General features: G+C 47.2%; 1 protein-coding gene across 1 annotated transcript in view; it reads left to right on the forward strand.

The window, feature by feature from the left end:
- LOC144124205 (uncharacterized) overlaps positions 1 to 16,024 on the forward strand; it is a 17,811-nt gene continuing 1,787 nt past the window's right edge. The window contains exons 1-6 of the mRNA XM_077656854.1: positions 1 to 178; positions 2,434 to 2,479; positions 3,443 to 3,680; positions 4,848 to 5,044; positions 9,014 to 9,251; positions 10,535 to 10,718. Coding sequence (XP_077512980.1) covers positions 1 to 178; positions 2,434 to 2,479; positions 3,443 to 3,680; positions 4,848 to 5,044; positions 9,014 to 9,251; positions 10,535 to 10,718 — 1,081 coding nt within the window. The remainder of the gene's footprint in view (positions 179 to 2,433; positions 2,480 to 3,442; positions 3,681 to 4,847; positions 5,045 to 9,013; positions 9,252 to 10,534; positions 10,719 to 16,024) is intronic.

A 16,024-nucleotide genomic window follows, 5' to 3' on the forward strand; every position in this document is an offset into this window, starting at 1 on the left:
ATGGCCAGCCAGATCAAGGACAGCTGTCGAGGAGATGGAACATCACCGCAGAGGCTTCGAGACACTGAGAGGATGGTCCCAGAGACGCCTTCCCTGCAGCTTGCAGCTAGCGCAGCAAGAACGACACCGGCCCACCCTTGCCAGGCCGCCATATATCAAAGCGGTCCAGCAAGTATCGGTGAGCCCAGCTATGAGCCGCAATAAATGCTTTGTTTGGAAATAATGCCGACAACGCGTAACGCCACGTGAAACAGCGCGGGCAGCCTGTTGAACGGGATACACATTTAGCACCAGCACAAATAATTACCACCGTAAGTTAAAATGTCATAACAACTATGTGCTGTGTAACATGTTCTGTAAAGATATTCGCTCGAAAAGCCTGTATAAAAAGGAACAAGAGACCGGGAGAGTGCAAATGCCAGCTTGTCGATGCTTGCATTATAGTGCCGAAAGAAAAAAACATCTACATGATGCTGACAAAACATGCGTATGTTTTTTCTCTTGAGCGACACACTGCAAAAGCAAAATTTATCCCACCTGTTCAAAACCCTCTTCCAGGTTTTGTTGTTTTTCATGGCAGCAAATAGCTGCCATCATTTTTTAGAATTCGAACCGAAAAAATCGAGAACACATCTGGTCATTTCATTGATGATAGATTGCTTAGGATGGTAATGTTGCGTCTATCAGCGCCTTATCAAAGTACGAAGAGGAAACGGTGATCGGAGGTGCACATGAATCAGATATGTGTCTGGGTAATGTTAGTCGCTCCCGGCATGGGCGTTTGTGGCCTGCAGTCTGATGACTTCATTAGCCGCCATCATGACCCTTTGCAGCATGGCATCCACGATTGTGCACGTGCCTTTTGGCTTTTGGTTTCGAAGTGTATCAGCTACGAAGTGTATCAGCTACGCCGGCTACATTTGAAATCCCTGCTGGACGGAATTTTGTGACTACTTCGTGTCTATAAAGATGCATCACTTTTTGAAAACAAGAATTGAAGATGGGTGTCGCGAAGTTTTGCTGTGCGTCAGGGAAGCTCTCTCTGGTGCTGTTTCGTTGCGAAAAAATATCACGAAATAAAGAAAATAATTTGCCAGAAATGTGTTCTTTGAAGAACAGAGCTTGAAATTCTATGGGCATGGAAGTGTGCGGCGTGCGTTAATACCCAAATTTCTTAAGCCCTTCAAATTAGTCTTGTTATCCAGGGGATTCGAGAATCCGCACGCAAATTTTCAGACTTTTCTCGATAGTATAACATAACTAGTATCTGTAATGTATAAATCACTGCTACAGTGCATGAGCCTTAGCACTTTTCCTTTTCGCCTGTTTCTTCATCCTTGGTTTCCTCTCACTCTGTCAAAATCTGCGTGAACAATATTTAGCCAGTTTTTCTGACTCTTGAGAAAACCGACAAGTCTTGCATGCGCTTGTCTCTTTGCACAGATTATTGAAAGCATTTTGAAAGGTTATTTAAAGAGGTCATTGGAAACTTACAGTCATCTTAAGCTCGCTACCAAAGCTTTCAGATATATGAAGGAAAGTCGCCATCATCGGCGTTATCAAAGATACATGCAACCCTACCGATTTCCGAAGCTCAGCTGCGCATCGAATGATTGAGCTGTAAAGATGACCCACATCTTTCTGAAGTTTCTCATACGAACCTCTCCGCAGACAAAGAGCTTATACTTCAATAAGCTTGCAGGGTGTTATCAACTGTGTTGCAGCCGTTTTTAGCGCCGCATTTCGAAACATGCGAAATCCCAGTTTGGCATGTTATTCTGTGTGGTCTTTTACACTCTTCTAAACAGCATTATTAAGATTCTTTATTCATGCTTTGACCCTGCTCTATGCACAACAATTATTGTTCTTGTGACTACTCTAGTTGAAACTGCTCCATAGTCCCACGGTCGTAAAACCTAAAACGAACTGCGAGCGTGAAGTCACTTACTACTGTCAGTCGTTTCAACTCTCTGCGCTGTGTTATTTCAGGCATGTTTTAATGCTTATAATGTGCTGTCTAACGTAAGTGAGAATTTCAGTGCTGTTGCAAAACAAATTACTTGAGAGGAGACAGCTGGATCCGACTTTGTACAGGAGTGTCACATGCGTTTCAAGCTAGCTTGCTTCGACATGATTCTATTCTCATTTGCAACGCCGCGGTGGCTCAGTGGTTATGGCGCTCGGCTGCTGACTCAAAAGACGCGGGTTTGATCCCGGTAGCGGGGGTCGAATTTCGACGGAGGCGAAATTCTAGTGGCCCGTGTACAGTGCGTTGTCAGTACACGTTAAAAACCTAAGGCGGTCGATATTTTCGGAGCCCTTCTCTACCGTGCCCCTCATAGCTTGAGTCGCTTTGGGATGTTAAACTCTCATAAAGAAAACCAATTGTCATTTGCAATGGTTGAATGAGCTTTTGTTTCTTCCTGTCTCCAGGTAAGGCCACGAAAGTTGCTAGGATCACCGTGAAGGGTCAGAACTGGTGAGTGGCGGTGCCGCTTTGTGAAGTTTTTCTTCCAAAAGTCCTCAACTGCTTTGGAACAAATTGTAGTGTTCAGAAGCCTCGCACACATGACGCTTTCGCTAAATAATTTGAAGCGCGTGTTTCATCATTGTTTTCAGTTCTGACAAACTTAAGTGGGCGCACTTTACTAGCACCGTGTGCAGGAAGTTCTGTCAGAAAAAAAAATCGTGGAAGGAAGGTATTCGGTGAAAGGACATAAATGTTGACATGACAAACTCCATCGCGCAAGAGTAGTCTGATTTAGCTTTAGCGTTACTTGATTCGGGAGCGTTTCGCTTTAAAATCTTTTTGAAACACCATGCCCACAATGCTGTATCGTTTTAATAGCGCCTACATATGGCCTTCGTCGATTCCGGGGAAAGCATCTGACCTAACCAAAACCATAGCCACCGTGCAGACGTTTTAGAACCGGAGTCCAGAAGAAGCATATGTATATGTGTTGGAAAATTTCTATGGTGGTTAGGCAGCCACCATATTAATCCATAAAAAATTATTAAAATTCCAATAAGGATGTGTGTCAGGCTTGGAGGTATGATCTCTCCAGCACTATTCATTGCGCGTGTTTACATGAGATATTCTGAGAACTGGGCTCAGTAGAACTTCGGATAATTGTAATCTCTATATCTTAAAAATTCTCGCTTCCTTGATGTTTTTCTACGTAACTCAGGAGAACAACTTCAAACCATCATGGGTGACCTAAAAAATAACCGATGGTTGGGCGCTTGTAACTTGCGCTTTTGTGCTTGCTTCTGGACCTCACATTCTTCGCGATGCAATAAAATTTGTGAAAAACGAAGCAGCGATCACCAAGGCGTAATGTGACTTCATGCTTGTGGTTAGATGGCCGTCAGTCGAGCGTTGGCTGCCCCACTCTCTAAGCGGGACTTCTCTTTATGCATAAGCTGGTTTCCTTGGCATCAGCCGCAGGGACTGGCGCCACCACCTTTGCCGCCTGGACACCGGAGAAGACCAGCCGCTGTCCTCACTCTATGCCCGCAGACGCCGTGTCCACCAGGCGACCGCTCACGTGCTGCTCGCACCGGCCGAAAATCTGCACGGCACAACACGTGCTCGGCCAGCCACCACATCGGCCGATGCATTCCTCAGCGTGCAGCCTTCGGCGCCACCCGCACACCACACGAACGCCTCGCAGCTTCAGGTACGGGAGCACTGAACGCGTAATGTCAGATGTCAAATGGACACAGTGCCAGGAACCACACAAGCATAGTGACGACGCCACTGATTCTAAAATCCCTATATCTCAGGAAGAAGGGCGATACAACCTGGTATATATAAGCAATACGTACGTCGTCGTTGAGACGTTTGATTTACTTAGCTTAACTGTAAACACAACTGCAGCGATGACACTTTCGAAGTTGGTTTCGATATTCTTAAAATGTACGTTGTGAAGCAGCGGTCTATACAAACAACGCGGCTTTATACCTGAGAGAACAGATATGTTGCGTGGCGATAGAGGCTAATGGTACTGCATTCAGCAATAAATTGAAACAATAAGACTGAAACGACATTGCACTGCGCAAATGCGCACCTAGAACGCCTACCATGAGTTGCACACAGCTAACTCGAATATCTTCAATATTAGTTATGAAAATCACCTCCAGAGGTTTGCACAAAGGTGTCGCCAAGAGAGCCCAGGAGGTGATAGCGAGCACCTCCTTCAACTTGGCTTCGCACTTTTCTCAGCAGTAATTTTGGACTACGTCCTTATTGGCCAGCTACGAACTACTACTGCTGTACTGTGCAGAAAAACGGGACGTAATCTAAGGTCAAACCTAAAACACTGCACCAGCTAATAATTTATTTTCATAAAGCAGTGCACCAAATTCGCCAGAGATAAACTGTACAGCACGTCCCTCTGCATTTTTCATGCTGACGATTCCCTTTTGTAATTTCTCACGATAACGCACCTTTACGCAGTGAGGCAGGAGGCCAGTCTCTTGTTCCTTTCTCTGGCTCACAATGTTGTCTTTTTTTTTCTTTTGTGCGAAGGACAGCTTAAGGAAGGAACAGATTGTCTTGGAATCCGACTAAGGAGTTAGAGAAGACAATAGAGCTGGTCATAAATTAACGAAAACTGATGCCGTCACCGGGCTGATTCCGAAGTGGATGGGTTGCTGACAAACTCTCGACTTCTGAAATCGATCAGTGACTCCAGCTTGTAATACGCGTTGCTTTCATTAACTGAGATACGGTGATGAGTACTGTTTGTAGCTACCTACACGCAATATATCACCATTTGGGAGACTTCATATTTCGGGAAACTTTGAAGGTCCCCGTCCTGTTACTTTGACATCATGGCACGCAGGCGCAGGCAGCTGAGGTCGAAGGCGCGGCCGTCGATCAGGCCCCGAAGTATCCCGAGGAGGAGCGGGGCGACAGCACCGATCCGCATGCCGACGCCCAGCTGTCCGCCGTCAACGACGGGCGACGCTCCTTTTCCGAGCGGGCCGACCTGCGTTGGCAGGAAGTGCACGAACACTCCCGGGCTGATTGGCGTGGCTGGTGAGTGAACAGCGTGCGCATGATTCGCGCATAAGAAAGCGTCACACGAAGCAAGTGTCCCTTTTTATGAAAAATACGAGAAATTCTATGCGAGCGGTGACTGCACAAAAAAGCAACTATATTTTCATGCATAGCTTTGCACGATGTATAATTAATATGAGCACGCACCATCGGCGTCAAAGCGAACTCGAAATGAACGCGTAAAGCGCGAATAGAAAAGCACGGACATCTTCGCCGGCGAAGAACAAATACAGGCCGGTTTCTTTAACATTTCCAGGTGGATGTCGATGCGCCTTCAAAGTCAGAATTATTTGCTGTAGCGTTCTCTCGCTTTGATGTGCTCGTGTATCTACGCATCCTGCATTCTTTACAGTTTAACCCGGAACGAAGGATTTTCTTTCGTCTCTTAAGCCTTCGGCCGGCACCGCCTTGTGTGGTACAGCACCGTAAGGCACGTGTTAGCTCGTCCTTCTGTCAAACTGTCACCCTTTCCTTGAATGCCTCGTCGGAACATTTTTTTTAACGCAACAGCGTCAAGGGTGCCGTTCAGGAGAGAACCGGACACAGTTGTTGTCCCCAACGGTGTGTGCAGTAAAGCAAGTTGAGCTAGAGAGTCGTGACGTCAATTATGGAGCTGTTTGTAATGCGAATGTTGCAACATGGCTTACACCTCGCTAGGGCATTTAATATATGAAATAAATGAATTGTGGTGAAATGAAAATGGGCAACTTAGAATGGGAGCGAATCCCTAGCCCTTGAGTCACACACGCTACCCCTACAGGCGACGCAGGCGCTCTAGTACGGAGTGGTTAAAGCAGGGGTTTATAGGCCTGTCCGGTGCGCTTTCACATAATATGGAAAGAGCGTCCGTGTCTGCGTGGTCAAGAGAAGCCTCTGACGTGACCCATTAACGCTATAGCTTCATACGTTTAAAGGCGAAGCTTAAGTTTCCCCCATGGGGTGGATGCAGGTGACTCACCATTGATGGTAGGTCACCTATTCGGCTAAAGAGCGGGGGGTTTATCTAGTTATGCCAACATATGCCAATCGTTTTATGTTCTAAGGGGACAGGGAAAATAAGGATTTTTTTAGGCAGTGTTGCATGTGAAAAACATATTCTCAAATTCTGCCATTTGATGAGGACAACTGAGTCAATTTGGGTCGCTGCGTAAGCCAAAGAAATAGTCTGTGCGGGGTAAGGAGTAATTTGGTTTCGGTCCTACGAAGAAATCTGGATTGTTGTGAGGTGAAATATGTGTGTGGTGCAGGAAGCAGATAGTTGCTCTCGCCTGTGTTCGTAGCGTTCGTTTACCTGTTGATATCAGGACACACCCACCACGGTGGCTCAGTGGTTACAGCACTCGGCTACTGAGCCAGAGTGGCCGGGTTAAAACCCTACCGCGGCGGGCGCGTTTCGATGGAGGCGAGACGCAAAACCCGCCCTTGAGCTATACGATGTCAATGCACGCTAAATATCAGCTGGTTGTCTATATAATTCTGGAGTCCTCAACTACGGCACCTCTTTCTCTCTTTACACTTTCATTCCCACCTTCTTACCTACACAGTGCGGTGCGGTGTATCCAAGCAGTGCGGTGTATCCAAAAATTATGCATGAAACTAAAAATGTTCAACAGCCTAGAAAAAGAGGAGCAGTTCGCGACAGGTAGCCAGGCGTTGGAAGTGGTAAGGACATACACTTAGGACAGGTAGTGACCATATATCTGAACCACAAGAATGAAATAACTAAGATAATATGAATGGGGTACAGTGCACTTTACAGGTACTCTCAGACCATGAATGGCAATTTACCAGTAACCCTGAAGTTAAAAATATATAACAACTGCATGTAATCACCACTCACCTATGGGAACAAAGCTGAAGGTTAACGAAGAATTTTGAACTGAAATTAAGGACAACGCAGCGTGATATGGAAAGGAAAATATGTGCAACGTCAAAGAATAGGAAACGAGACTGGTGGGTCAACGAACGAACATGAACTAATGACTTCCTACTCGAAATCAAGAAGAAATAGCCAGGGAAGAGCGTGCTATGCGAAATCAACATAACCCATGGCAATAAAGACTAGCGACTAGGTTCATAGAGAAGGACAACGTAGCAGAGGGCGCTAGAAGGGCAAGTGGATGGATAATAATAGAACGTTTGCGGAAATAAGGCAAACGTGGCTGGCACAGTATTGGAACAAAATGTAAAAATTTGGGAAAGGTCTTTGTCCTGCAGTGGATATATTCAAGCCGACAATAATGATAGATGACCAGCGTGTAGACCACGACCCGTGCTGAGCCCTTCTTTGAAAGGCTTCGCAATTAAAGGCAGTTCAGCAAGTTACGCTGCCCTTTTACAAGGTTTTTAGACCATTTAGAATCTGCTTTGTCAGAGGTCACGTACTTGGATAGCATTACTGCGTTACGGTGTAAATACTCTTGTAATTAACGCGCCCCCTACTTTGGGTGTACAAAGAGCGTAATTTATTTTCCTCGCGTAATACAACAAGCTCATTATTTTGCTGCGCAGCCGATTGGTAACGATAGCGAATGCTAACAGGTTTACAATTTTGAACACCGAAACAACTACGCCATACGACGGAATACTGTGGGTGCCTTCTTTCGAAAGTCAAAGGTACTGGCGGCGGCTGCGTTCTTACGGAGGAAAAACGCTAAGGCGCCCGTGTGCAGTGGGATGTCAGTGCACGTTAAAGATCCCCAGGTGGTCGAAATTATTCCGGAGCCCTCCACTACGGGACCTCATTCTTCCTTTCTTCGTTCACTCCCTCCTTTATCCCTTCCGTACGGCGCGGTTCAGGTGTCCAACGATATATGAGACAGATACTGCGCCATTTCCTTTCCCCCAAAAGCCAATTATTATTATTGTTATCTCAGTCTACAGTGCGAGCGGCCAATAAAAATAATCCGAGGAGGAACCTGAGAGCGAATAGAAAAGACCACTCGTCGCGAAGGGTTCTTTGTTTGATCAACCATATTAAGTATCGCAGCAACTTCTTGCTGTTGGGCTTCGAGCTTAGTGTTCCAAGGTGTGCTAGAGATAAATCTAGTTTGCTCTCTGTGTACATCTTCATGGGCTGCTGCGCGAATGATACGTGTATGTTTGAAATAAAAGGTATTCTGTATGCTCTCGGGGACTTAAAATCGTAGAGAACAGCGCGTTTTTTTTATTTTGAAAGTGAGTCCTACCGTGTGACGAATTATTTCCATTAGCCTACTTTGTTTCTAGTTTTTACCGCATCATGTTTTCTATGAATATATTCCCCCTGTAATGAAATCGCTCCCAAAATTTTAACAATTTTTTTTTGCTGACAGTGAGTTCAGTATGCTAGTAAATACGGTAGTTGAACTAGCTGTACCACTCTTTTATTTAAGAGTGGCGAGCATTCGAACCGGTCCTGAGAGAACGTCTTGCAACGGCACACACTATCAAAATATAAGGCCCGGTTTCTAAGGTACGCAAAACTGAGAAAAACGCTTTTTCTCAGCCAGATTGATTCTCGTAGTGGAAATCGTTTCTGTCATGGAGTCAGGCTATGGTCTTTGTCTTGGCCAGATACTATGACGTCACGAGAAGTTTCACAGTAGCGCGAGAAATACGGGGACCAGCAGTAAAAACAAACGACAAGTCTAGGCGTTGAACTACCAGCTGCTTTTCTATTTGTTTTTACACTTAGCAACCCGCATATTTACACGCACGATAAATGTGTGGCTTACCTGACGTAATATAATAGTCGTTAGTTCAGCGCTAGTATTTCCGTTTCTATTCTATTTGCTCCTCGGCGTCATAATTTTTGCCTGGCTTTAAAGTTCACGACGAGCACACCAGCCCATTAGCAAAATATAAATGATATCGCGCTTGTGGTCAGCGGGCCGACATTCGAGCGTTTGCTCTCTCTGTCCCAGTGCAACTCGCACTATATGCATATTCTTCGATCTTTGGCATCAGCCGCAGGGACTGGCGCCACCACCTTTACCGCCTGGACACCGGAGAAGACCAGCCGCGGTACTCGCTCGGGGACCGCAGACGCAGTGTCCACCAGGCGATCGCTCACGTGCTGCTCGCACCGGCCGAAACTCTGCACGGCACAACACGTGCTCGGGCAGCCACCACCTCGGCCGGTGCATTCCGCAGCGTGCAGCCTTCGGCGCCATCCGTGGTCCGCTCGATGTCCTCGCAGCTTCCGGTACGGGACCACTGCACCCTCAATGTCGGCTGTCAACGGACGCTGTGCCAGAAACTACACAAGCCTACTGATGGCGCAAATAATTCGAACTTTATTACATTAGTAGAAGGACGAAACTACCAGATATGTAAACACAATGTGAGCCGTCGTCAAGACGTTTGTTTACTTACCTAAGTTAAAGCACGCCTGCAACGATGACGCTTTGGAAATGATGTTACAGGCTAATTGTATTTCCTTTAAGAAAAAACTGAAATCCTAGGATTGGAAAACGAACGCAATATGCTAATGCACACCTATAATGCCTTCCATGTGTTGCACACAGCAACTTCGAATATTTTCGACAATATTAGTGAAAGCGGCTGCCCAGAACTGCATAAAGGCAGTCATCAAAAGCCCACGCAGCGACACCCAACAGCTATTCTAATTTGACTTTACCCTTTCCTTAGCAGGAATTCCAGAGTATGTCCTTATTGTCCAGCTGCGCACAACTGCGCCACTGCACACAAAAACAGAATGTAAACTTATGTCAAACTTAAAACATTTTGGTGCCATATAATTACAAATTTTCTTGGAGCAGGTTGTCGAATGACGCTGCGATAAACTCTTCAGTACCTCCCGCTCATTTCTTTATTGCTGCTTGTTTCCTATTTTAAATAATTACGATAACCCACCATTAAATATAGAGTTAGGAGACAGTTTGATAAATAAATGAAAGAAATCATCCAAATGAAGCAGACAATGAAGCAAGTTAAGGGTTCGTGCTCTAAAGTCGAACTGAATTCGATGCGCTGCTGTAAACTGTTGTTGGACAAGAAAACATTTGTCCAAAATGAAAAACACTGACAACCATGAACCCACGTCCGTGGAAGAATTAACTGATTAAACGGTGACTTTAAACTATTGCCCATACCTTATTCTTCCCTTTGCCCACTTTTCTGTCCTTGTCCTTTGGTCGAACGACAGCTTAAGGGGTCACCGACTTTTCCGGAATTCTACGATGGAATTTGACAAAACAATAGTGTTGACCATATATTACTAGACTTGATGACGTTACCAGCCTGGTTTTCGAGTGGTCGGGGTGAGCTCTCTGCTTCAGAATTCGACGATCAGTGACCAGTTTCTCATCTTCTATGTTTTTACTAATTGAGATACGGTGATGGTACCGTGTGCAGCTAAAACATGCACTATCCTATTCAGAGAGCCTCGGTGAGTCGTGTAACTCACAGTAGCCCTGGTTCTGTTTTTTTTGTTACATCATGGGATCGACGGTGTCGTAAACGCAGGCGCAGGCAGCTTGGATAACAGGCGCGGCTGTCCAGCAGCCTCCGAAGTCTCCCGTCCACGAGGATGAAGACAATGCCTGGCTGCACGCCGCCGCCCAGCTGTTCGCCGTCAGCGACAAACTGCGGTCCATTTACGAGTGCACCGAGTTTCGCGGGGAGGAAGCTGGAGAGGAGCGCCGGGCTGGTCAGTATAGCCGGTGAGTGAGCAGCCTGCACATAATTCTGAAAAACTGCTTCAAACAAAGCAGGTGACCTCTTTTCATTACGAAGCGCGCGAGAAATACCTTGCGAGCCGCAACTGTCCCAGATACGCATCTGTACATGCGCACATACTTTTCCACAGTGCATATTTAATGTCTGCACGTATCATCAGGATGACATGATATAGAAATGAATATGTGAAACGGAATAGAAATGAACAAAAGTATTAGCTGTTGGAGGAGAATTAACAGGCGGGCTTCATTAACACTTAACTGCACTAGCAAGAACCATTTGTCCAGATTTTGTGGTTTTGACGTTCTCGAGTATGTATGCATCCTGCTTTACAGTGTAACCCAATATGCACGATTTGTCTTTTGTGTTTCAAACATTCAGCCGATTCTTCAACAACTGGTCCCATATTTTGTTTCCCCGTTCCACAGAGTATTACGTCACTTCTGACCACTCAGTAGGAAGAAATTTAGCTCTAAAAGATCAGCTGAGTTCAATCAAACGAGGGAATCAAGCTCTCTCACACAACTAAACCTTAATATTAGGGGAATAACTTGCCCATACGGCTTCTCATAACGCCAGCTAACTCAGTTACTTTTATTCTCTTTGCCATGGGCCTGCGCGGGGTAAGATGTACGTTTCGTGTCTGTCTGTTGTCTGATGACATGCATATGGTGGAGGGAGCAAGGTGCGGTCCTCTCGCATGTGTTAAGTAGTGTTAGTGTACGTGTTGCTTGTGGAGCTTTAATTCGCTCTGCGCGTTGTCAGTGAACGTTAAAGAACCCCAGGTGATCGAAATCTCCGGAGCCCTCCACTACGGCGTCCCTCATAGCTTGAGTTGCTGTGGGACATTAGACCCGCATAAACCATAACTTCGGTATCCGTTGCCTCTCTCGGCTACGTGATTGTGGGCGATCGGTCTGTCTGTGCCTGTCGGTCGGTCGGTCGGTCGGTTGGTCGGTCGGTCGGTCGGTCGGTCGGTCGGTCGGTCGGTCGGTCGGTCGGTCGGTCGGTCGGTCGGTCGGTCGGTCGGTCGGTCGGTCGGTCGGTCGGTCGGTCGGTCGGTCGGTCGGTCGGTAGGTCGGTCCGTCCGTCCGTCCGTCCGTCCGTCCGTCCGTCCGTCTGTGTCTGTTGTGTGACGAAATGTGTATGGTGGAGAAAGCAAGGTGCGTTCCTCTCGCATGTTTTAGCAATAATAGTTTACCTGTTGCTTGTGGAGCTCTAATCCATTGCTCTTCTCGGCCACGGAATGTGTGCGACCACTCATTTGTCTACGCCTCAGGCAGGCTCATGAATGAGCTCGTATTTCCTTAAATCCCCTCGGGACCACGTACCCAGCAAAGGCATACACTGACTTGGGAGATATTGTTGAGTTATTGCTGCAAACTGCTGTAGACTTCTACATCTATACGGCGTTTCTGGATTGCTGGTGTTGCCACTTGCGGCAATAAGTGTACCTGGAGAGGTTTTTCTTTCCAACCTAACTCTGTATTCTGTTCGCAATGCGTGCGCTGAATCAGTTTATACAATAATGGGGTGCAGAGCCATGCGGTTTTGTGAGGGAGGCTTGCTGCATGGCTTGTATAATGGTTTGTTTCCAGTGTGGTGCAAGTGACTGGGTCGTGAACGGACCAGCTGTGAAGGTTTCAGGAGTGTTGTTGCCAGGTCTCTGAATCGCAAAGGCATACGACCCGGTTCTGGAGCATGCAGCTTCTGTTTATACGTTGATGTGTCTGGGGTGTGGTTTGTGGTGCATTGGCTATACTTAGATTTTACCGTCGCGCGTTAGATGGGCAATTTTATTGGGGATATTAGCTAATTTTATGTTGGGTGGAAGTGAGGGACTAGTTTCTGTTTGCAGTAGCTCGATGGGTGAGATGTGCTTCTTTCAGAATTCAGCGACCCTGCTCAGTGTACAATAGGCAGGCTACCTGTTTGTCTCTTCTGTTTGATCAGTTCCGCTATTGTGCGAGAGAGTCTCGCGCCAAGTAGTGATTTGGACCACGTACGCTTGCTCACAATCTGAATCAATAACGCAGTCCAATGTAGGTTCTGCACCGGCATTTTTATCCGTAAACGAATCAACACTTCTCTGAGCTATTCTTTTCTGGAGCGGCAATAAATCTTGCGAGGATCTCAAACCTGTTTGGCTGGATCTAGCGACTGCCCTTTGAGAGATCAACTCTTTTGTCAAATGTATAGATCAAGCGCTTCAACTGCACTGAGCCTTGTTACGGAACTAAGACCCTGCACATAAAACATCTCATAACGCCAGCTTTACGCTTTATGCTTTATGGGGGTTTAACGTCCCAAAGCGACTCAGGCTATTAGAGACGTCGTAGTGAGGGGCTCCGGAAATGTCAACCACCTGGGGTTATTTAACGTGCACTGACATCGCACAGTACACATGTCTCTAGAATTTCGCCTCCATAGAAATTCGACTGCCTCGGCCGGTATCGAACCCGCGTCTTCTGGTCAGCAGCCGAGCGCCATAACCACTCAGCCACCGCGGCGGCTCTCATAGCGCCAGCTAACTAAGCTTTCTTTTTTATGTCAATGTATTGCGTAAATAATACTCGTGGCGACACGCTCAATTTGTCCGTGCTACGCAGGTATGGCTGCATCCGGACCAGCCTTCTGCGCTCATCGGGTACGGGGGCGCTGCTTCACTAGGCGGCCACTTCCGGGTGCGGGCTGCTGTGTTTCGATACAAGACCTTGCATGGCCAGCCGTACCCCAAGAAGTGGCCTCGCGCACCCGCGTCGCGCTATAGAGGGAGCCTGTCGGGCAGCGACAGTTTAAGACGGGCGCCCTCGTTCTTGAATTTTCCCCGTGTCCATCTCCGGGAAAACGAGCATACTCCACCTCCTGAGTAAGGAGGTCATCTCCCCCGTTTCTAAACCACAGGTCGAAAGACCTGTGATCACTTAGATAAATATTATTATTAGCAAACTACGAAGCATCCAAATTTATTAGCAATGCAATATTCCTAGAGAAGTTACACATAAACCTGGCAATGCAGAAAACCTCAACCAGGCTAACTGCGCATCGCGGACGATTCGCGAATTGTGGCTGGCAAGATTATCAGCATGGTTCGGCCACATTCGCAAAGAAGTCGCGGCCCTTCACTTGTACGACAACAAATTGGACCTTGGCTCAGCCACCTTTATCGTGTGTGCCCTGCCGCCGAACATTCATGGACTTTTGAAGTTGGTGCAGTTTACAGCTGTATTCCCGTGCCTACTCTCTCCGCTAACCCAGCGGACGAAAAACTGTGGCATGGACGGTGAATTCATAGCGTGTTTATTCTGCTGTAAACAAGCGGCACATGTGCCTTGCCTCTCGCTCCTCCAAGTACATCCCTAGTGATGTCGACTGACGACAAGCTAGCATAGGAAATTAAGAGCAATGCTTTGACCACGACCGCAGCAAGAAGGACGGACACTGAAGATGCCTTTGACGCCTTCGCCAAGGATTCAACGATGATGCTCGCACTCGCTTTATTTTGTAGCTTATAGGTGCTCTCTGGCCACGCTTCTCTCCTACGGGATTCACACGCGCCCTTCTAGGCACAAATTACCACAGGGAAAGCTGCAGTGGGCCGCCAGTCCTCTTATGCTCCATCAAGCTGAGCATGTTCAGCCAGAGTGGTTACCAAAAGCCACGGCGAAAGGTCCGGCACACCAACGCTGACACGACGTATGGGCCGACCTGTCCCCTGCAGCATGGACTCCACAGTATGCTTGGTGTTCTCGTCTTGCGGCCCGAACTTTGCAAATTTGAGCGAAATTTCTCCTAAGATGCTGTCGATTTCTTGGTCGCCTCCGATCAGCGTAACAGTGTGAGGTACATGAACAGTGCATTATGCGCGACCCGGCATGCCCCTTCTCTTCTGGCTCGTGGTCATGCACCAGGCCGATGCAACGGACACTTTAAGACGGTGACTGTGAGCTGTGAAGTGTTTTAAAACACTCTGGTTGCCAGTTAGTTCGTGCTTTTCTACAAACGCTGCAGAAGCTTCCACATATTAAATGGGTGTTTATCCGCTGTGGTGGCTTCTTAGATGCGTCGTTCGGTTGCTCAGCCCTAGTACGCAGAATGGATGCATGCCGCGACGACCGCATTTCGATGTAAAAAAAAACCTGCATTCTATGCGAGATCAGTGTACGTTCACTTGCACCGATAATGCGTCGCATACTGCAGTTTGGAACCACTGGAATCTAGAATAATCCGGAGCCCTCTATTACGCCATATTGCTAAGCCCGTGTGCAGGCTCTGGTACCCGAATGCGATATCGAAGTTTGTCAGGTCAGTTGAGAGTTACTGAATGCCATTATCTTAGTTAATTGCACGCATCAGGCGAATATAATTTTCGGTGGTGCACCATCTTTACTGTGCTAGTGTTCGTCACGCCACTGAGCTGCGGCAGACAGTGGCAGCTCAACCCGCGAAGGCTGGATCATGAACTGTCCACAAGAGTCTCTGGTGGTCACACAATGCTTAGCTAGTTACGGCTAGAGTATGCTCTCACTACTACAGCTAGCTATCTGGTCAGCGCTGCGCTTTGGGAATTTTACAGGCGAGAGTAGTGAGATCGTTAACAATGCAAAGATTAAGGGGCTTGCTTGTGGCTAGCTCGTCAACAGCCTTAGCGGGCTTCGAGTTAAACTTAATAAATGTTGAGGTCGATAGAAAAATACCTCACCCGCACCAGAGAGGAGAGAAAAATATTCAATGCATAGAATATTAGGGTGGGCCCTCATTCCAGGAGCTTATAGTTTTTTACCGCCGCTATCGCGGGTTTGCAGTCAAACTGCCGCCTTCCCTCTAATTATTACGGATGCACGTGCATTATTACGGATGCACGTGCCAACGGTGCATCGGGACACCGCTGCCGACTCCGTACCTATTTCAACGCCGTGGGATAAGTGCACCACACAGTGGCAGCACAAATCTCTCTGACAAACATCGCACCGGTTGGCCTCCATCAGATGACCTTCAGAATTTTAAGGCAAAAGCCTTTAATAGCTCTAACTCGCGGCCATGTATCTGTCCGGCGTCCGTTACATCCAGCAACTCGATAAGTAAAAAATAACAGTGGGATTCGAACCACCACCCTCCCATTCCACAGCCGAGCGTGTTGACGACTACTCTACTTCCTTCCAACGCATATGTAGCTCTCCTTGTCTAGGACGCTGGCGAGTGTTTGCAGAAAGGCCTCGAATCAGATGGGTGCCTCCCAAACGCCCTCCAGTGTCTCCAGCATTTAAGATTCACAAA

Source organism: Amblyomma americanum, chromosome 3 (assembly GCF_052857255.1).
Source record: "Amblyomma americanum isolate KBUSLIRL-KWMA chromosome 3, ASM5285725v1, whole genome shotgun sequence".
Taxonomy (NCBI): domain Eukaryota; kingdom Metazoa; phylum Arthropoda; class Arachnida; order Ixodida; family Ixodidae; genus Amblyomma; species Amblyomma americanum.